Below are 19,858 nucleotides of genomic sequence, written 5' to 3' on the forward strand. Positions count from 1 at the left end.
CCTTCCCACGTGGAGACCCCCTCCTTTCCACGTGGAGACCCCCTCCTTCCCATGTGGAGACCCGTCCTTCCCACGTGGAGACCCGTCCTTCCTATGTGGAGACCCCCTCCTTTCCATGTGGAGACCCCCTCCTTTCCACGTGGAGACCCCGTCCTTCCCATGTGGAGACCCGTCCTTCCCACGTGGAGACCCCGTCCTTCCCACGTGGAGACCCCGTCCTTCCCACGTGGAGACCCCGTCCTTCCCACGTGGAGACACGTCCTTCCCATAGGGAGACCCGTCCTTCCCACGTGGAGACCCCCTCCTTCCCGTGTGGAGACCCCCTCCTTCCCGTGTGGAGACCCGTCCTTCCCACGTGGAGACCTGTCCTTCCCGTGTGGTGACCCATCCTTCCCACATGGAGACCCGTCCTTCCCGTGTGGAGACCCGTCCTTCCCACGTGGAGACCCGTCCTTCCCACGTGGAGACCCATCCTTCCTGTGCTGGTCGTTTGGCCACTGATGCCCGGCTGGAGAGGACGTGGCAGGTCCGTGGGCGCTGCTCCGTCCTGACACCGGGGCTGCCCCGGGCCGGGTGGGGCGGGAGACTCCTCCCTCTGCTGACCTGACTTAGGAGGAGAAGCAGCCAGGCCAGCGAGGGGGACGGAGCGGGAGCCTAAGGCAGTTCGCGTCCCAATGATCCTTGTGGTCGCTGAAGAGTCTCTCGGCCACGGCCCCTTCCCCTGGGCCCAGCGGCCGGTTTGGCTGCGAGGCTTGACCTCTGGCTGCCGCGGTGCCGGTGCTGGGTGCAGGAGGGCAGCGGGGAGCTGACTCAGGCGGGAGGGGCTGGCGGGGTGGTCTCCGCTCGGGGAGGGCACCGGAGAGGAAGGGCAGATGGGCTGCTGAGACAGTCCTGCCCGCTGCAGGCCGCGTTCACACGGGGACACTTGGCAGAGAAGCAAGTGTGCGGTGAGGCTTCACCCGAGACTCAGAACCAAGAGGATGCGTGTGTACACATCCTCCTGAGAGAGACAGACAGACAGAGGCAGGGATGGACTTAGATTGGGAGGGGGAGAGTAACTGGCCCTGGGACTGTGTGGTTGGCAGGTCTGAACTGCTCAGGGTGGGCTGGCAGGCAGGAGACCCGCGGGGAGACTTCTTGTTGCATCTCGAGTCCAAAACCTGGAAGCAGCTTTTGGGCACCAAGGTTGGAAACTCAGGCACGATGTCTTATGACTCAGCTTGTTGTCTGGGGGTGGACTTCCTTTTTCTCCAGGAAATCTCCGTCTTTGCTCTTAAAGCCCTTCAACTGGTGGACAAGGCCCTCCCACATCATGGGGGTGATCAGCTATACTAAGTCAGTTGATTGCCGACATTGATCACGTTCAAAAATACCCACCTGGCGACACCCAGATGCAGATCAGACCACCGACCGGGCACCACGCCCTGGCCACGTCAGCTCGTAAGATTAAACATCACACCCGGCAGCTCAGTGGCGGACACTCAGGCTAATGCACTGGAGCCTCTGGGCGGAGGGTGGACTTTCCGATGAAGCGGCTTTGCACACACAGGTGGAGGCGGCGTGCCCAGCGCTGGGCCCACACAGAGATGACCTTCTTTGTCACCCTGGGAAGGCGCACAGACCCTGCACGACGGAGCTTTAGGCATCCGTTCTTTGTGGCCGCTCCTGGGGGCAGCCATTTCCTCAGGCCGGTCTTGCACCAGGCTTCTGTCAGTGTGGACACAGACACGCCGGCGGAACGTTCTGGATCTCGCCTGTGATGGTAATCCATCGTCGAAACTCACCACGCTGTGCACGGCAAAACTAAAGCCGTCCTTCAGGTGGTTTGTTTACAGTGATGCAGGGAAGCTTGGAAACTTTGGAGAAGGGTTTTATCTCACATTTTACACTCATCTCGAACAGGAAGCACGTCACGGCTCGCTCTGGTCTGAGCTTCTCCAGGCGGTGCTGGGTCGTCTCAGAGACGGCCCTGGTGTGTGTCTGTGCCCCCGGCTCCGGTTCTGTTTTTATCTTCATGTTGCCACGTCAGTGTTTCTGTGGGTGTTTTCAGAGTTCCTCTGTCCTTCAGTGTCTGCCCTTACATTTCCCGATGGACCTCGCTCTTCAGCCGGCCGGGAATAAGGGTCATTTACCCAGAGCGATCGCCTCTTCTCTCCCCCTTCCAGTCACTTACAGGGGCACATCACGTCCACCAGGCGAGCTTTTAAAGGCGCAGGATACCCGCGCCCCGGATCCTGGCTCCTGTGCTCCGGGGTGGGGGCAGTCTGAGAGCACCAGTATTTTTTAAAAGCTGCACCCCCCCCATGATTAAAATGTGTAGCCAGCATTGCGACATGGTTTCTGGTTATTTAAAACTGTGTAGCCAAAAGGACGTGCCCCTCGGGCTGAAGTGCTGGTCATCACCTGGCAGGAGGTGCCGTCACCTGCAGCATCAAAGAGAAGGAAGCTGGGCGTGGACCTGCGCCGTCTGGCGGCCGGGCGGGGCGGCTGTGGCCACTGACCTCTGTCCTCCTGCCCGGGGCTGGTTTTCAGCTCTCGTGACTCAGTGGGCGGGAGTCACATGACCAAGTGCCCCGGGAAAGGGGGAGAAGGTCGTCCTCCGAGAGCATGCCTGGTATGAATACGGAGGACGCAGGAGGCTGGTCAGCAGTGTCACAGACCGCGCAGAGCTCTGGGCTGCCCCTCCGCCGGCCCTCCTGCAGCCCTGCAGACTGCCCACAGCCTGGAGGTGGAGGCGCTGGGCCTCTCCTCCCGCCCCTGTCTCCAGCTCCAAGGGAACCGCCCGTCAGGGCCACGTGGGTTCGTCAAGCCCGGCAGCCTGAGCCTCCGCTGCATGGGTTAAACGTGAAGCAGCTGGTGACTTTTCTCATTGCATCCTCAGGGCCGGTGCAGGGTGGGCCCGGTGCCCTGACAGCCCCAGAAATGGACCACAAAGAAGACGAAAGTGCCGGAATGCCTGGAGCTTCTGCTCTGGAGCCAGGGCTCAGGGACCTGGCTTGGGGAAAGAAGGAGAGAGAGAGATAGATGCCTTCTCAGAATCCGAGCGTTCGGGGAGGACCCTGTGAGCATCCCAGTTCAAGCCCATCACACAGATGGGGAAGTCATCACTCTGAGGGGTCCAGGAGCTGACATTACAGCAGGCCAGATGCGGGGCCTGACTTCTTGCTCAGCGCACACTCACAAACTCCTGGGAAACTTGCTCCAGAGCCTCAGGTTCAGATATGCCCAGAGCCGACTGCAGACAGCTGCGTCTTGCCACCTCCCACCATGATCCTCACTGCCTCTGTGATGCCAGGAATGCCAGGCTCCCGCTTGGAGGCAGTTCGGACCAAGTTCAGAGCCTCTGTTCCCTGTTGGACTGGCTGGTCTTAGTATGGACACTACTCTTGTTGAAAAGTGGGCTAAAGGCTCTGGGTTAGATCCAGAGCAAGATTTGAGAATTTCAAACCTGAAAACTGCACCATCGTAAATTCTTTAGCTGGGGTCACAGCGTTCAGCTCGTTTGCGTTGGTTGACAGGTAGATGGCAGATCCAGGGTTTGATTAGCAGCTGCGTCCACCTCTTTCCAGGCTGGCATTTGGGATGTTTTAGGTCTTACTCAGCTAGTTATTTTGCTTTCTCTTTTGGTATTATTATTATCTACTTTTTTGATTTTTTTTTTTTAAAGGGCAAGCGAGACAGTTTTATCTGGAAAGGAAAGCTATTTTAGGCCTTGGGCATTAACAGTCGCCTTGCTGTCCTCAGAGAAAACCATGTAACAGATGTGGAAGCTGTCGTGCCTGCTCACTACCCTCTTGTGAAATCTAACGGGTGGGAGCTGACGGTGCTCTTAGCTGCCACTCGCTGTCTGAGGTTAGTGTGTGTGAGACGAAAGGTCCCGGCCCAGTGGTAACAGTGGAGCAGCATTTATTTTCTTTTCTTTCTGACTAAAGCCTCCTGCTGCCGGTTTGGGGAGATGCCTCTGTCGACATCTCCCATAGGGGTTCATGAAGGGAGCAGGATGCTGTTTCGTGTCTGCCTGGAGGCATAGAGGGCAATTTGACCTGAAATTTGCAATTAAGTTGTTAGGCAGAGGGCAGACTTGCTGTCGGTGCAGACAGAGGGGATGTGGGGAGCACCGGGGTAGCGGGCTGCCCTTCCAGTGGTGGGAGTCTGGCAGCTGTGGACTCGCTTTATCTTCAGCATCCCGGGAGCTCACGGGATGCGTGCCTCCACCTCCTGCCAGACCTGCTTGAGTTGCCCCCTCTCCAGCTCGCCTCCCTGTCAGATCGCTTGGGGAATGCTTGGGGTTTGTTGGAGAAGCAGGTCCCTGGCTTGGGGTCCCTCTCTGAGCGAGGGAGGTGACTGGTCAGATGCAGCCCCTGAGACCCTTTTCCCGAACCTGGTGTCCTTCTCTGCGGGCTGTTCTCTCCAGGGCTGGCCACTCAGGCAGGAGACTGTCCCCCGAGGAGGCCGGGCTGCCGTCTGTGACAGGATGTGACCATCTCAGAATGATTGGGGTGGAACTCGTTTACGTTTCTTGGCCATTTGGCTGAAAACTGATTTCTTGGCAAAGGCCACTGTGTTTTACATAAACACATGGGTGGGGGTGTCATGCCTTCAACTCATGCTCCAAAGACCCTGAGCCAAACGTTTTTCATTTCCATTGTGCCAAAGTTTCCCTTGTGTCCGAGTGGCACCTGCCCACGACGTTCTCTGAGTACTGTGCTTAAACACGTGCAGTGAAGTGCCAAGCTTGGCCAGAACACCGGGTTTCCTCACTGACAGGTTAATGCCCGTTGAGATGTTGAGCTGACGGTAAACGCACACAGCTGTAGTGAGGCTTGAAAGCCGCTGTGACTGCTCTCGGCAGTGAAGCGCAGGCGTTGCTTCCTGCTGTCGCTTCTGCTTGCCTGAAGTCCTTGGAGCAGAGGGAATGCCAGCTCTCGGTCAGAGGATGCTGGGAACAGATACTCCCCCTCTCCCGGTTCAAGGCCACGGACTCCTGCGCTCTGCCCCACTGTGGTCAGCGGGGGCCTCTGGACCCTGGACTAGAAACTGGGACCGTGACAGCCTGGCCAGGGGCTGCTGGCAGGACGGGCTGGGGGCTCGGTGCTCCGCCCGATGGGGGAGCCCTGGGTGGGTTGAGGGGCAAGGGGTTGGGTGCAGGATGCTGGGGCTGATGCGTTGGTGTCACCTGGGGAGCGTGCACGCAGACAGCTGAGCTGTGTAGGCACGAGGTCGGGACAGGGGGACGTCCATTCTCTGCCGACACTGACCGGGTGTCTTCTCATCTGCGTCCGGTGTGTGGGCGGACGATCCCACCCTGACCCACCTTCCCCGGAGCTTTGCCTGCCATCTACCTCTTCCACGCACCCTGTCCTTCCAGGAGGAAATGGGTGGGGAGGTCCGGCAGGCGCAGAGAGGCTGGGGTGCTTCGGGGGGTGGGGGTCAGAGCCCGGAGGCTCCGGGAGGAGGGACTGCCTGGGGGCCTCTGGTTCCCTGCTGGCCTGGGTGTTACAGCTGAACTTTGACCTGAGAGGTTCACATCCACCTGAGACCTGTGGGGGCTGGGGCGGGGTGCGCACCCCGCACACCCCAGCGAGGAATGAAGGCAGACTCCGGGCCCTGTTCTTGCGGAGTTCAGAGTCCAGCTCGGAGCAGGCGTGTCAGGATGTTCTGAAGGACGGCGAGCCCCGCAGACAGCAGGGAGTGTGGGCAAGCGGTCCAGGGGCCTCTCCTGGGCTCCTCCGTGGGGGGCGGGACACGCCCAGAGAGGTCTCCCTGTTACGGAGTCCACCCTCGGGCTGCTCGCTGTGTGACAGGCCAGTAAATCGAGGGATGGGTTGTTGGGGCTAGGAGTAGCCACTCTGCTCGGACAGCCAGCAGACCGAGAATGTGGTCGACTATCGTCCCCAAGACCCACCTTCCCCGAGCTGCAGTCCAGTTTCTTCTAGAACGGCAGGGGCCAGGCTGGTTGATGCCAGCTTCTCCATGCTGGGGCCCCTGGTTCTGGCCATTGTCTGCAGGTCCGGTGCCGCCTCTGACAAGACAATCGTTATTTTTCTGTTCTGCAACCATTTATCTCAAGATGAATGGAAATGAGTTATACCTTCGAAGGCCAGAGCTGGGAGAATGCACATTCCAGCATATTCCAGGCGGCAGGCAGCGTTCTTTTACGGAAGGTGCTGAGCCAGCGTGACTCAGCTGAGGGTCACGGCGCGAGGGTCGGTGCTACAGGAACAGGCCCGGCGCGCAGAGTCCGGCTTGCCCGTCCTGCTCCACACACAGGCCCGGGGGTGGGTGGCAGGTCTCCCTCCGCCCGTGCAGGGGGGCCTGGGACGCCTTCCGGAAGGGGCCCCTCCTGCATTTAGGGGCTGCCCTTCATGCACTCTGAGCCATCTGCCCGTCCTGAACGAGGAAGAAGGGGAACCGGGGGGCGTTTGGGAAAACCCGGGGATGAATACGGTCCCAATGTGGACGCTGGGGTCCCCGGTGTGAGGGGTGCTGTCTTGCCGCCATCTGTGGTCTGGGCCTCTCGCATCCAGCGCTTCTGGAGATCTGACATGGGAGAATGCAGGGAGTCAAGTGGGACGGAATTTCAGTTCTTCAGGGCTTTGATGCATCAGGGTTTCGGTCTCCCCTGTTCCCTTGCCTCCTCCCCCCTCCCCTCCCCTCCCCTCATCTGTCCTCACCCCCTCGCTTTCCCCATCACTGCGCTCCCCCTGTGTCTGCAGTTCAGTAAAGGCGGGAGTTGAGATGGGGGCAGGGTGTCATCTTAGCCTCTGACATGAATGAGGCTCCACCACCCAGCACATCAGACCAAGCTGGTACAAAACCAAGAAATCTTACATAAGAAAACACCCTGCTTTTCCTTTTTCTAAACAATCTGGAGGGATTTTTGTGGCTTCACATGCGCAGCGAGCTTAATCGACCTGAGTGTTGTTGTGCAGATGGGTGTCTGTCAGCCATGTAACTGAGGCCCCCGCTCAGGGTTGTGCTGAATGCGCCAAGGCTCAGGGGGACCTGAAGGGGGGGCCAGGGACCCCCTGGAAAGTCACAGCAGAAGCCCTCGGGGGTGCCCACCCTCCCCCAGAGGACCAGAGAGGAGGTCTGCCCACGGGAGAGCCTTGCTGTGCTCTGGCTGTTACTGCCCAGCTCAGAAAACACCCTGAAAACTGAAAAGGCAAAGAGAGCCTCGGGCTGGGTGAGGCTCTCTGGGCTCCTGGGGTCCAGCATTGTCCTGGCGTCTGGTCCTCTTTGGACCTCCGTGCCCCTTGGGGGCTGCCCCCTGGGGCTCCTGCAGCCCTGATGGGTGCCTGTGGGCAGGGGAGGGGGTAGACAGGAGGTGTGAGGGACCCGGGACCTACTCCCCCCGCTGCCACCGCCCGCTCCCGGCAGGGGGGCACAGGCTTCGGGGCGGGCCCGTCCGCGGCGGGGAGACATCCCTGCCTGCATTGCGTGTGGTGTGCACGGCAGCACCCGGCTTGGCTCGAAGCCCGAGTTGCCCTCTTTTCCCTACAGGAGAGCGTGTTTCCTTAGTGTGTGCGTTCCGAGCTCCTCCTCCGGGAGGCCCGCAGCCTGGGGCGGTGGTCGCAGAGGCGGGGCAGGGCCTGGGGCTCTGGGGGCTGAGTGAGCCCTCTGGGGCCGGGGTAGGCGGGCAGGCCGGGGAGGCTGAAGGCCCCGCCTGGAGGGGGTCCCAACTGCGTCATCCAGAAGCCAGACCCTGGTGGGAGTGTTTCATCTAAGCACCCAGGACTAAGATGCAGGAATAGGAGCCCCCGCCACCCGTGAGGAGCAGAGCAGGGCGCGGGTGTCCGCCTTGTTTTGTGGGCTCACTGCCGTGGGTAGACACGACTGTGCGGGAGCTGCTGGCTTGGGGGCCGGCCGTCACCCCGTCTCTGCACAGCAGGCTCTCCATCTGGTTCAGCTGCAGCCGTGCCGACTCTTGGGGTCACGATTCCATCCATGGTCCCTCCCGGGGGTCCCTTGTGCACAGTCAGGGGGCGCCTCCAGTCAGGAGAGATAACCAGCCGCTTTCTCTCCCCTCGCAGGGCGGGAGCAGTTCCACGGCCTGGGCTCCATGTACTGTCGGGGGGCGGTTGCGGTCATCCTCACCTACGACGTGAACCACGCCCAGAGCCTGCTCGAGCTGGAGGACCGGTTCCTGGGCCTGACGGACACGGCCAGTGCCGACTGCCTCTTCGCCGTCGTGGGCAACAAGGTGGACCTGAGTGAGGAGGCGCCTGGGGAGGGCGGCCAGGGAGGAGGACACAGTTCTGGGCAGGCAGGCGGCGGCGGCTGCCCGACCCCCCGGCTGTCCAAGCAGGTGCAGCTGGAGGACGCAGTGGCCTTTTACAAGAAGATCCTCAAGTACAAGATGCTGGACGAGAAGGACGTGCCGGCTGCTGAGCAGATGTGCTTCGAGACGAGCGCCAAGACCGGCAAGAACGTGGACCTGCTGTTTGAGACGGTGTTCGACATGGTGGTGCCCGTGATCCTGCGGCAGAGGGCCCAGGGCCCGCCGCAGACCGTGGACGTCGCCAGCGCCCCGCCGCCTGCACGGACCAGATCCGGGTGCTGCTCCTGACGCGCCCCGGCCCGGCCCCGGGGACCCGGGTGGCCCGAGGAGCCAATCGGGGGTCACTCTGTAGGACTGCACGCGGAGGAGGGGCCGGGAGGAGGCGCCAGCCAGTCCCCGAGACGAGGGCCGTGTGACCGGGCCTCCACATCCATCGCTGCCTGGGGAGGTGGGGAGCAGACGGATCGTCCGGAGGAGCCACCTGCAGAGCCAGCGTCCCCTCGCTGCCCCGTCCTAACACCTGGCCTCTGACACGTATCCCCCGGTCTCCGCGCCTGCGTGACCCTCCAAGGCTCCTCTTCACTGTGATTTACCTTTGATCCAGCCATTCGGTACTTGTGTCTTGATGCCTCGTAACGATTCTTGACAAATGTTAATTTATATAAAATCAGGAATCGCTGTTTTTATAATGTTTGCAGCATTGTGAGCCACTTTATTATTAAAATTATTTTAAGAAGAACCTTGGTTTACACCTATTTGTGCCCCCGTGGCCTTTAACGTCTGTCACACGGACCTGGGTTTCTCACCTGGACTGTGGGTGAAGCACGACCTCACACTTCTGCAGCATCCGGGACAAACTTCTTACCCAGCTCCTCGTTGGGCTTCTTGGTAAAGAGTCTGCCTGGGTGGGGAAGATCCCCTGAAGGAGGAAATGGCAGCCCACTCCAGGGTTCCTGCCTGGAGAATCCCATGGACAGAGGAGCCTGGCGGGCTGCAGTCCACGGGTCACAGAGAGTCAGACAGAACTTGTGACTAAACAGAAACAGCAGCAACAACAGAGTCTCATTGCCTCTGCAGAACAGAGGTCAGCTGGCCTGCACGTCCCCAGGCCAGCGTCCAGGAGGCATTGACACAAGGAAGACCCCCCACCCCGCCCGCACACACACGAGTCATCATATCTGTGATTTGTCTTCTCCTTCACTAAAAAAAAATACACTGTCACTCATTTCAAATTTAGTACTCAAACCACCTTGGGAAATGTAAATTGTCCACTTACACATATTATCTGCCTTTGTTCAGATCATAGGACTAAGAATCATGGAGATATTCCATCTAAACATATAAATAAACCCCCCAAGTGTCTCAAGCAGAAGTTAGCAGACTTGACACCAAACTCGAACGACGGTGTGCACGCCAGCTCTCTGCAGGCCCTTCCACGCACAGGAGTGGGTTTAATGCTCAGGACACCACCGTGGCCTACGGGGTCTCTGTCTCGGCTCCCCGAAGGGCCGCCCGCGGGGTCTCTGTCTCGGCTCCCCCGAGGGCCGCCCGCGGGGTCTCTCTCTGTCTCGGCTCTCCCGAGGGCCGCCCGCGGGGTCTCTGTCTCGGCTCCCCCGAGGGCCGCCCGCGGGGTCTCTGTCTCGGCTCCCCCGAGGGCCGCCCGCGGGGTCTCTGTCTCGGCTCCCCCGAGGGCCGCCCGCGGGGTCTCTGTCTCGGCTCCCCCGAGGGCCGCCCGCCCTGAGCTCAGCCTGAGCTCAGACCTGCTCTGGCGTCCTCCCGACTGGCTCTTCTCGGGCGTGGGAGCCGCAGCAATCCTCCCGGGCTCAGCCTGGCTCTCGGCGCCCCTCCAACCGGCCAGGGTGCGTCCAGAGGCGTCTCATGGTTTCACGGGAGTCCGGGCGCCGTCTGTGGCAGGGGTGGGACAGCCACCTTGGTGACTGTGACCTCAGGGCGCCCACTCGCTCTCCCCGCAAAGTGGGGACAGTGTTGGCCACTCAAGGACCCTTAGCTTCCGGGCTAGTGGTTGTTCTTAGCCCTGAAAAACTAGACCAGAGAAATCGCATGCAGCATGCTCTGGTCTGTGAAGGGCAGCTTGAACTTTCAAGGTTCAGAAGCTTGGCTGTTTGACTTCAGACCAGGAATCTTCACCTGTGATAGCGACACTTGTGCGGAATCCTGGGCTCATGCACACAGACAGAGACGGATTATCTGTCTGTACTTGGTTTATATTTTCTGGTTTACAGTTTGGCGTCCAGTTATGTATTGAGAACCTGGTCTTGGTCTTCTTTCCTTAAGTGTTTCAGGCGTGAAGTCCAGGACTTTTCGGTGTTTAATGCTGGGCACCTAATGCCCTGGGAACCACACGGAGGCGAAGCTAAGCCATAGGAGACCATGGGTGTGAAACTTTTGCAAACTGTGAAACAGTATAGAATCTAAAGAATCCTTCATTCAATTAAAAGGAGAGGCTAGACCAAATCGAGCAGGAATCTTCAGGGCTGTGACAAGTGTCATGACCACCCTGCGATCTCGGGGACTGGGGTCTGGCAAGAGCAGCTGCCCCATCAGCCTCCTGTGCGGGCATCTTTCAGGCCCCAGCCTTGGCCTCTAAGGGCTCAGCGTCCCACTATAACTGTTGCTATGGAAACCAGCTGCGCACAGGTGGAGCCTACCGTAACTCCCATCACCTTCACCTGGTTCTCTGTCGCCTCCCCTGGGATGCTCAGAGCCCTGCTCAGCATCCCTGAACCTGTGACCCAGCCTGGCCCCTGGGGGCAAGAGCTGGAAGTGGAAAATGTGCCTTGCCCCATCAGTGGTCCTTGTGTGGGCCTTCCCCAGCATGGGGGCAGGGCGTGGACTGAGCCCTGAGCCCTGTAGTGAGACACCCTCCTTCTGCCCAGCCCCGCTTCCCCGCCGGGAGTCACGCCCTCACTTAACCCTCGGGCACACGGTCCTTGGCTCGGGCAGCACCGGGGAAGGCAGGCCAGCCCGGGGCTGATCGTGTTCAAATAACTTCATCACGTGGAATGCTTACTTTGTGACTGTACAGATTGATCTCAGAGAAGGTCTAATGTGAGACTGAGTTCTGAGCTGGGTGCCCAGGCGTCAGCCAGGCTCCGGAGGAACTGAAGGCAGAAATGTGTCTTGGAGATTTGATTTCTGGGATTTGATTTGGGATGTTATGCCGGGGTGCATTGAATGACTTTGGCAGCATGTTTAGAGGTACCTCCCTCCTAACGCCTGTGAGTGCAGGTTGGGAGTGTTTTCTGTAAACATCACCACATTGTAAACACAAATACAGTTCCCTGAGGGGCCAATGATGATACTGCAGGCTTCGGTTCAGTCTGCTGAGACCTGGAAAAAACAACAGCGCGGAGCTGGGCCGGGATGCAGGTTCCCGGTTCAGCGCAAATTTCGTGCCCTACGAACTTGAGAAAATCAGGCAGGCAACAAGGTGGGGTATAAAAATGTTTTAAAGTAACTTTTATTCTGGGCTGGTTACAGAGGAGGCGGTAGTCAGAGGGGTGCTGCTCAGCGCACAGAAGGGGGAGTGGATCTTCAGGCCGGCCCAGGCGGCGGGGGCGTCTCTGCCTGCCGCACGGAGTCTGCCGACTCGCCGCGGACGGCGGACGGCGGGGAGGTCTGGAAGGCCCTGGTGGGGAGCGCGATGGCCGGGGCGCCAACAGCAGCGGCTTTTCAGACACAAGGAGGCGCAGTTGGCCTTCCCGGGGGACGAGGGTCCTTCACGCCACCGGCACGTTCGAGAGGGCGGTGCGCGTCCTGGGGGCTCAGGGAGCGGGGCCCGGGCCCTAACCCGGGAGCCCGCGGGCTGAGCGGCCTCATCCGTCCACACCCCCCTTAAGTGAGTTCAGAAAACGGGTTAACAGCGGTGGCTGGGAGCGCGGTGAGTACACGGGTGCGCAGCAGGACGTCAGCGACGCCGAGCGAGGGGCAGTCCGGGACGGCCTGAGCGGGAGGTGGACCGCCTCCCGTGCTGGGGGGACAGGGTGTCCTGCAGACCTGGGGGGAGCAGGCAGCGCCTGCGGGGGACAAGGGCCTATCTGGTCCAAGTGCTGGTGCTGAATTCCTTTGGTAACCTTTTTCTCTTTTTGGTTTGTTTTTTAAAGAAAAAAAAAAAAAGCAGTCAATTTAGGGGTCGGCGTCTGAGGTAATAAGTTAAGAAAAGCACCAAAGTGGCCCCGGACTGCACGGGCCTGGAGAAGGGGCGTGCCCGGGGCGTGTCCGGCCGCTGCCCCGCTCACAGGTTCTTCATGCACACCTGGCAACGGCTGATGTGCGTGCGGATGAGGCCGGCCTTGAGTGTGTCGGCCGAGGGCGTGCCCTGGAAGGTCTGCTCGGGGATGGTGGTCAGCCAGAAGCTGTACTTGTTGGTGTAGTAGTGGCACGTGCCGCGGGCCCCGTTGCACTCGATGAACGGCGTGGCGCGGAAGTCCTCCAGGCAGCTGCCCGGCGACACCAGCGACTGGCCGCCCCCTTCGTCACCGGCGGCCGTGTGCTGCGCGGGGGAGCGGGCGGAAGAGATGCCAACACGTTAGCTTGTTTTTCTTCCAAGGAAAAGTCAAACGAGGTCCTACTTTAGAGCACAGGGAACTCTGCACATTCTGTGATAAACCATCTTAGAAAATAATGTGAAAAAGAATGTGTATGCATGTATGTGTGATTGAGGCTTTCCAACTGTGGGGCTGGAGAACACTCTTGAGAGCCCCTTGGACTGCAAGGAGATCCAACCAGTCCATCCTAAAGGAAATCAGTCCTGGGTGTTCACTGGAAGGACTGATGCTGAAGCTCCCATCCTTTGGCCACCTGATGTGAACAGCCTACACATTGGAAAAGACCCTGATGTTGGGAAAGATTGAGGGCAGGAGGAGAAGGGGACGACAGAGGATGAGGCTGGATGACATCAGTGACTCAGTGGACTTGAGTTTGAGCAAGCTCCAGGAGTTGGTGATGGACAGGGAGGCCTGGCGTGCTGCAGTCCATGGGGTCCCAAAGCGCTGACACGACTGAGCGACTGAACAACATATGTACGTGTAACTGAGTCACGTTGCCGTATAGTGGAAATTAAGACAATGTGAGCCAACTATACTTCAATAAAATAAAGATAAAATCAATATGGGGGTCAGAACCAGACTCTTAAAATCAATCATCAGGGAGTTCCCTGCTGGTCCGGTGTTTAGGACTCTGTGCTCTCACTGCCGAGGGCCCGGCTTCCATCACTGGTTGGGGACCTAAGATCCCACAAGTCGTGCGGTGGGGCCAAAAAACAATTAAGCTCCAAAGAAAGTGCCCCTCTCCTCCTCCTTTACTAATGTGCATGAAGAGAGGGTATGTGTGCTTTGAATTATTATTACTACTATCACTGGCCATGTTGGTCTAGGCTGGCTGGAGGAGGGTACTGAGGATAATGGGTGTGTGCTAAGTCGCTTCAGTTGTGCAGTCGTGACCCCATGGACTGTAGCCTGCCAGGCTCCTCTCTCCATGGGATTCTGCAGGCAAGAACAGTGGAGTGGGCTGCCATTTCTTTCTCCATGTTACCTTCCCAACTAGGGATTGAACTGGCGTCTCTTATGTCTCCTGCAGGTGGATTCTTGACCACTAGGGCAACTGTGCTTATCCTTTCTCCTCTGACATGGCTCAAGATGTAATGCTCTTAAGAGCAGGGCTGTCTGACCTTCAGGATAGAGGGCAGGCATTCCCATGACAAAGAAGATCCTCCTTTTTCATCTCACGAGGGAGTTAAAACTTAGGAGGGACCAGCGCTTCCTCCTCTGAGACCCAGGGGCAAACGGGGGCTGCTCTGTCTGCTGCCAGGTCCCGACAGGAGGAGCCCCTTAAAGTGGAACGCTGCCAGCTCCTGCACAGAACCTAGAGATCCTGTTGCTTCAAATTACTGCAGCACTGCTCCCTTAAAAATGTTAAAGAATCAATGCTTGTTTATCCCTTCCTTCCCTAGATTCCAATTTCCCCTATTGTTTTGATAAAATTAGCAAACATGGTATAATTTATTATATATATTATGTTATTGACATAGTTTATGAAATATTAAACATGTTGGGTATCCTGTCAACACAATGGGAGTTACGACAGTCATAATAAATATAAATGCAACACAGACCCCTCTGGACTTTCCTTTCTCCCTGTGATAGTGGAGTAAACAGGAAAATTGTTAAGGAATGCCGTCATGATAGTCAAATCGTCCTCATCAAGGTTGTAAAAAGGCCTGGTGGCAAACTACTGTGTCCCACCCGGATGGGAGCAGCCCCAGGCCAAACACGGCTTAGCAAAGTGCAGGCTGCATTCCAGCTCTCAGCATTCCCTGGGCCAGGGGCCTTTGTGCAGTGCCCAACCTGAACAACCGCACCGATCAGTCTTAAAACGGCCACAGGGTGGTTGGGGAGAGGACCTTGATTTCCACCCGGGTCACTGCTCCGAGTCACAGCAGGTGCACAGCACGTACCATGAGGAAGGAGTATCCGATCCACAAGCTGCGCCACCCAGCCGGGCAGTGGGGGATGGAGACATCCTGGCTGTGGACCGCGATGGCGACGGCCGGAGCCTCGCACACCGAGCAGCGGCTGATGTAGGGCCGGATGTCCTCCTCGGCCACGGGCATCATGGGCAGCGGGGCGGTGGTGGACAGCCAGTAGGACTTGTCGTTGCGGCTGGCGTAGTAGCAGATGTCGCCGGGATTGCAGTACAGGAAAGGCATGGTGCTGAACCGCGCCAGGCAGGAGCCCGCCAGGCCTGCGGAGGGGGCGGCTGAGTGCGCGGCAGGCGGGGCCCTGCGCGCCCCGCCCGCTCAGGGCCTGGCCACGCCCCGGCCGCCGCAGCGCTCAGCGTGCACGAGGCGCGGCGGGACCAAGCTCAGGCTCCCCGATCCCCCGAGGCCTCCAGGGCACCTCCGCCCTGCCCTTACAGACCGCCCTGGACGCAGGGCAGTGCTCGCTCCCCGACCCCGGGTTTGGAGCATCTGGGCGCCTCCTGAGGGCTCAGGAGGTGGCTGTGGCCGCTGGGTCCTGCCACCCCTGGTGGGGCTGGCCGGCGGGCGGGCGGCACCTACCCAGGTCCTGGTTGTGGGCCTTCTCCTGGCCCTCGAAGTAGAGCAGGCTGTATCCGCTCCAGAGCTTGTTCATGCCCACGGGGCACATGGGCTCCTTGTCGGTCTGGCTGTGCTTCACCAGGAGGTACCCGATGCTGATGCTTCGGCCGGGCATGCCCGGCAGGCCGGGGCTCCCGGGGCGGCCCGGCTCCCCTGGGCGAGACAGAGAGGCCGCCTTGCAGCTGCCGCGCGGACCGCAGCCCACGCGCTTAGGCGGGCACGGCGGTCAGTGGCTCTGCCCTGGGGGACCAGGAGCCTCCTGGGGAGGGCTTACCCTCGCTCAGTACGCCCTCCCTGTTAAGGATCGCGGAATGGCCATCATGAAGGCTGGACGGAGGTGGGGGTGTGTGGGGGTGGGGGGCAGGGGCGTGGACTCGGAGGCCCCATGAGCCGACCCCCCAGTCACCCCCGTCCCAGTGGGAACTGCAGCATCTCTTATATAGGGGCCCAGGGGCACTGTGGTCCAGCCCTGCCTGCCTCCTCCACGCCAGGCTGCAGGGCTCCCTGCTGGACCTTCGGGGAGCAACCATTCCCAGGGTTAGAAACCCGACTCCCCACATGTCCACCCAGGGCCCCAGTTCTGTCCCTGACACCGCAGAACAGCTGATCCGCCCCCAACAGGTGACCCTGTCTCTCCCACAGGGCGTCCCCTCGCCCCGATGCCCCTCCTCAGCCCCCACCATCTCCCCGGCATGTCACAGGCTCTCCTGCTCCGGCAGCGTGATGTGGACACTTGCTGGGGTCTGGGTGTGACCACGCAGCCTGCCCCTACCGTGCACAACATGCACACCGGCTCAAACCGAGTGCAGGTGGATTATAACTCCTAGGACTTGTTTTTTTGCATGAATGACTATTACTTCGGGCCTATCCCATCCTGCATACATGCAAGTAATTTTTAGAAGTCGACAATAAAAGACTTCACAGTGGCGCCTATAATGTGATCGGTCACTTGTAGTTCACCGTCCTCAGCTTTCGAGAGCTCAGGAATCTTGTCTCTCCCAACCCGTCACCTGCTTCCTTCTCTGAGCCACCTCCTGAGTCTCAGGGGAAGGAAGGGGGCCAGCCTGTGCTGGGGACCCTGTGCCAAGTGTTCGGCCAGGGTCAGGGGTCACGGGGTGGCCCTGATAACCCGGGAGCCGGACTCGGGGGGCGGCCCCTCAGCGCTGCTCACCTCGGGGCTCGTCCGACCCCTCCCTGAGCTCCACGGTCCACCTGTCAGCCCCACGGTGGAGCTGAGGCACCTCCCCATCCCTGCCCATCACTCACCTTCGAAACCCACCGGTCCCTGCAGCCCCACGGGCCCCTGGTCTCCACGGAACCCGGGATTGGCTGACATGCCGCCTCGTCCCTGGGGCCCGGCCTTGCCCTGCGCCCCGCGGAAACCTGCAGGGCCACGGGGACACGGGTGAGTGCCGCGGGCAGGGACAGGCGGAAACAGAGCAGGCACCAGGGAGCCCCCCCAGCCCCCGGCCGGGCTCCCACCTGGTTCTCCGGGGGGGCCCTGTGGCCCCATCTCCCCCTGAGCCCCTGGGGGGCCTCTCCTGCCCTGTGGCCCCACTGGGCCCCGCTCAACCGCGATCCTCTGGGGGATTCCTGCGATGCCTGGAGCCCCCACAGGACCGGGGGCACCTGGAAGGGAGAAGAAAGGCCAGGCAAGGCGTGAGAACCGCTGCTCTGATCTAGACCCAGTCGTGGACCCACTCTCCAGCCTCCCCGAGCCGCCTCGCTCTGCAGAGATGGCCCTTCCAGCACCCCTGCTCCACCACGCCCCAGCGCGACAAGGTGACCTCCGAGGCATCCCCCTGAGACCCACTCACCCGGGAGTCCTCGGTCTCCTTTGGGTCCTTTGGGGCCTCGGTCGCCCACGCTCCCAGTGGGGCCTATGTTGCCCATGAATCCTGGCTCCCCTCTGGGCCCTTCAGGACAAGCAGGATGTTGAGGACACGCAGGGCCAGTGTGGGTGGGGGCCTCTGGCCATCTCTGGCCAGCATCCCCAAGAGAAGCCCTCCCTTCTCCCGGGACACCCGTGTTACCTTTTTCTCCCGGGAGCCCGAACACGCCAGGCCGGCCCTGAGGCCCAGGGTCCCCGACCCATCCTTTGGTCCCGGGGTTTCCGGGGGTTCCTGGACTCCCCTCATCGCCTTTGCTTCCGGGAAGAGCTGCAGGCCCGGGTGGCCCCGGGGGCCCTCGATAACCTGCCGGCGTCAGTCGGGAGAGAGGTGAGTGTATGCGGGAGGAAGGCGTGCACGCAAAGTTACCCCTGGGGGATGGGCTTTGGCAAGTGTGTAACCCTGGGCAGCTAATTTTGCTTTTTATTGTGCTAAAATATGCTAACATAAATCTACCATTTTAACCAGTTTGGAGTGCACCCGTTCACATCACCGTGCAGCCGTCACCACCATCCTTCCCTGGATGAGCTCAGGCACTCATCCTCCAGCTGAAGCTCTGTCCTCACTGAACACTCTCCTCCCCACTCCCCAGCGCTGGCCCCCGGCATCCATGTTCTGACTCTGTGACTGGATTCCTCTGTGCTCAGTCGTGTCTGACTCTTTGCAACTCCATGGACTGTAGCCCACCAGGCTCTTCCATCCATGGGGTTCTCCAGGCACGAATACTGGAATGGGTTGCCATTTCCTGCTCCAGGGATGTTCCCCACCCAGGGATCCAGCCTGCATCTCCTGTATTGACAGGCGGATTCCTTACTGCTGCTTCACCTGGGAAAGCCCATCGATTCCATCAGGGAACGCTCCCGGGCCCTCCTGCAGTGGAGTCAGTGCTGTCCTTTCCCGTCTGGCCTGCCTCCCTCAGAATCATGTCCTCAAGGGGGATCGGAGGTGTCCCCTGCCTTCAGTGACCAGGCTTCTGTGCCCAGAGGTTCCAGCCCACAGGGTGTGAACCAGCTCACCTTCCAGGCCGAATATCCCTGGCGCGCCGACATCCCCTGGTGACCCAGAGATGTTGGAAGGAGGGGTGATGCCTGGAAAGCCCTGAAGGCCGGGACTCCCGATCGGGCCTCGCTCCCCTTGGGAAGGAAACGGAAGTTAATCAGCGCCAGCACCCAGCTCTCCATCCTGGGTCACGCCCTTGCCCATCCAGGAGCAGAGCGGCCGAGCAGAGGTGCCCACGGGGGGCTCTTGCCCACATGCCCGCCAGCCCCCTCCCGCTGCCCAGGGGGCCCGTGGCCCTGCCTTTGCTGCGAGGCTGCCCTCACCGGCACGCCACCTGCTCAGCGGCCAGCTGCCGGGGCCACCTGAGGGGGACGCCTGGCCCTGCCCTGCGGGCATCGGCTGGAAGCAGCCCTGGGGGCCCAGCAAGCACCTGTGCTGGGAGAGCCCAAGGTGGGCAGCACGGCCGCTGCAGTCCCCCCCGAGCCGCCCCCAGGATCCCGGGATCCGGCTGGACGTCTAGCGTCTGGGGCGGGTCCATCCTCCCAGCCCATGGTGGCTGAACTGGCATCTCACCTCCTCACTGGGGCTCACTGGTGGCCCCAGGCAGCCCCACAGGGCTCCTGGACAAGCCCCTCCTGGAGGGGAGCTCTGAGTCACACTCGGGGTGTCAACAGGCTCCCCTAATGTCTGTCTAGGGCTACCTTTTCTGCCTGGCTGTGCTTTTTGAGGGCAACCTGGCTGTTTCGATCGGCTCCCAGACTTCACACTGAAGTGTGGTCCAGAGATTCAGGAAGACTGAGATGTGCCTCCCAGAAGAAACCCTGTATGACGGGACCGTCCTGGGGCTGGGCTGTGGGGCAGGCGTCCTAGGGCTGGGCTATGGGGCAGGTGTCCCGTGCGGCTGGACGGGGCCTGGACCCCAGCCCTGAGCGGGGCTGCATGAGCCCCAGCAGCCCCCTGGACTCACGGTGTGGCCCCTCTGGCCCCTCTGGCTGGTCCACCTCCTCCCCCTGCCTTCAGATCAAGGCCGGGGCTGGGCTACCTGGGGGTTCTGGGGTTCGGACCAAGGCTGGGGCTTGGGTACTGGGGGGTTCTGGGGTTCAGATCAAGGCAGGGGCTCAGGTACTGGGGGTTCTGGGGTTCAGATCAAGGCTGGGGCTCAGGTACTGGGGCTTCTGGGGTTCAGATCAAGGCTGGGGCTCAGGTACTGGGGGGTTCTGGGGTTCAGATCAAGGCTGGGGCTCAGGTACTGGGGGGTTCTGGGGTTCAGATCAAGGCTGGGGCTTGGCTACCGGGGGGTTCTGGGGTTTGGATCAAGGCTGGGGCTCGGGTACCGGGGGTTCTGGGGTTTCTGCTTGGTGCAGGTGGAGGGGAGGTGACAGACCTGGGGGGAATCAGATGATGGGGTTTGTGGGATACCCGCACCCCCATCCATCGGAGGTTGGGGTTGCTGGCCTCCTCAGGGCCTGCCTTCCCTTTGAGGGCCGATGGTTCTGGTTTCAGCGCCAGCGCTCAGACCCGGGTCTTGGAGGCCCAGGTGTGACCTGTCGGGTCCAGCGGCAGCGCCTGGCT

At 60.5% G+C, this 19,858-nt stretch overlaps 2 protein-coding genes across 2 annotated transcripts in view; one reads left to right on the top strand and one right to left on the bottom strand.

Moving 5' to 3' along the window:
- Positions 1 to 9,020, top strand: part of RAB20 (RAB20, member RAS oncogene family) — a 31,619-nt gene extending 22,599 nt beyond the window's left edge. The window contains exon 2 of the mRNA XM_020913436.2: positions 8,034 to 9,020. Within this exon, the coding sequence (XP_020769095.2) occupies positions 8,034 to 8,569 (536 nt within the window). The 3' untranslated portion in view covers positions 8,570 to 9,020. The remainder of the gene's footprint in view (positions 1 to 8,033) is intronic.
- A 2,713-nt stretch (positions 9,021 to 11,733) lies between these two features.
- COL4A2 (collagen type IV alpha 2 chain) overlaps positions 11,734 to 19,858 on the bottom strand; it is a 160,532-nt gene continuing 152,407 nt past the window's right edge. The window contains exons 41-48 of the mRNA XM_020913460.2: positions 18,304 to 18,420; positions 17,432 to 17,593; positions 17,216 to 17,314; positions 16,881 to 17,027; positions 16,665 to 16,781; positions 15,360 to 15,551; positions 14,757 to 15,043; positions 11,734 to 12,794 (exon numbers count right to left, since the gene is read on the bottom strand). Coding sequence (XP_020769119.2) covers positions 12,537 to 12,794; positions 14,757 to 15,043; positions 15,360 to 15,551; positions 16,665 to 16,781; positions 16,881 to 17,027; positions 17,216 to 17,314; positions 17,432 to 17,593; positions 18,304 to 18,420 — 1,379 coding nt within the window. The 3' untranslated portion in view covers positions 11,734 to 12,536. The remainder of the gene's footprint in view (positions 12,795 to 14,756; positions 15,044 to 15,359; positions 15,552 to 16,664; positions 16,782 to 16,880; positions 17,028 to 17,215; positions 17,315 to 17,431; positions 17,594 to 18,303; positions 18,421 to 19,858) is intronic.

Source organism: Odocoileus virginianus, chromosome 8 (genome assembly GCF_023699985.2).
Source record: "Odocoileus virginianus isolate 20LAN1187 ecotype Illinois chromosome 8, Ovbor_1.2, whole genome shotgun sequence".
Classification (NCBI taxonomy): domain Eukaryota; kingdom Metazoa; phylum Chordata; class Mammalia; order Artiodactyla; family Cervidae; genus Odocoileus; species Odocoileus virginianus.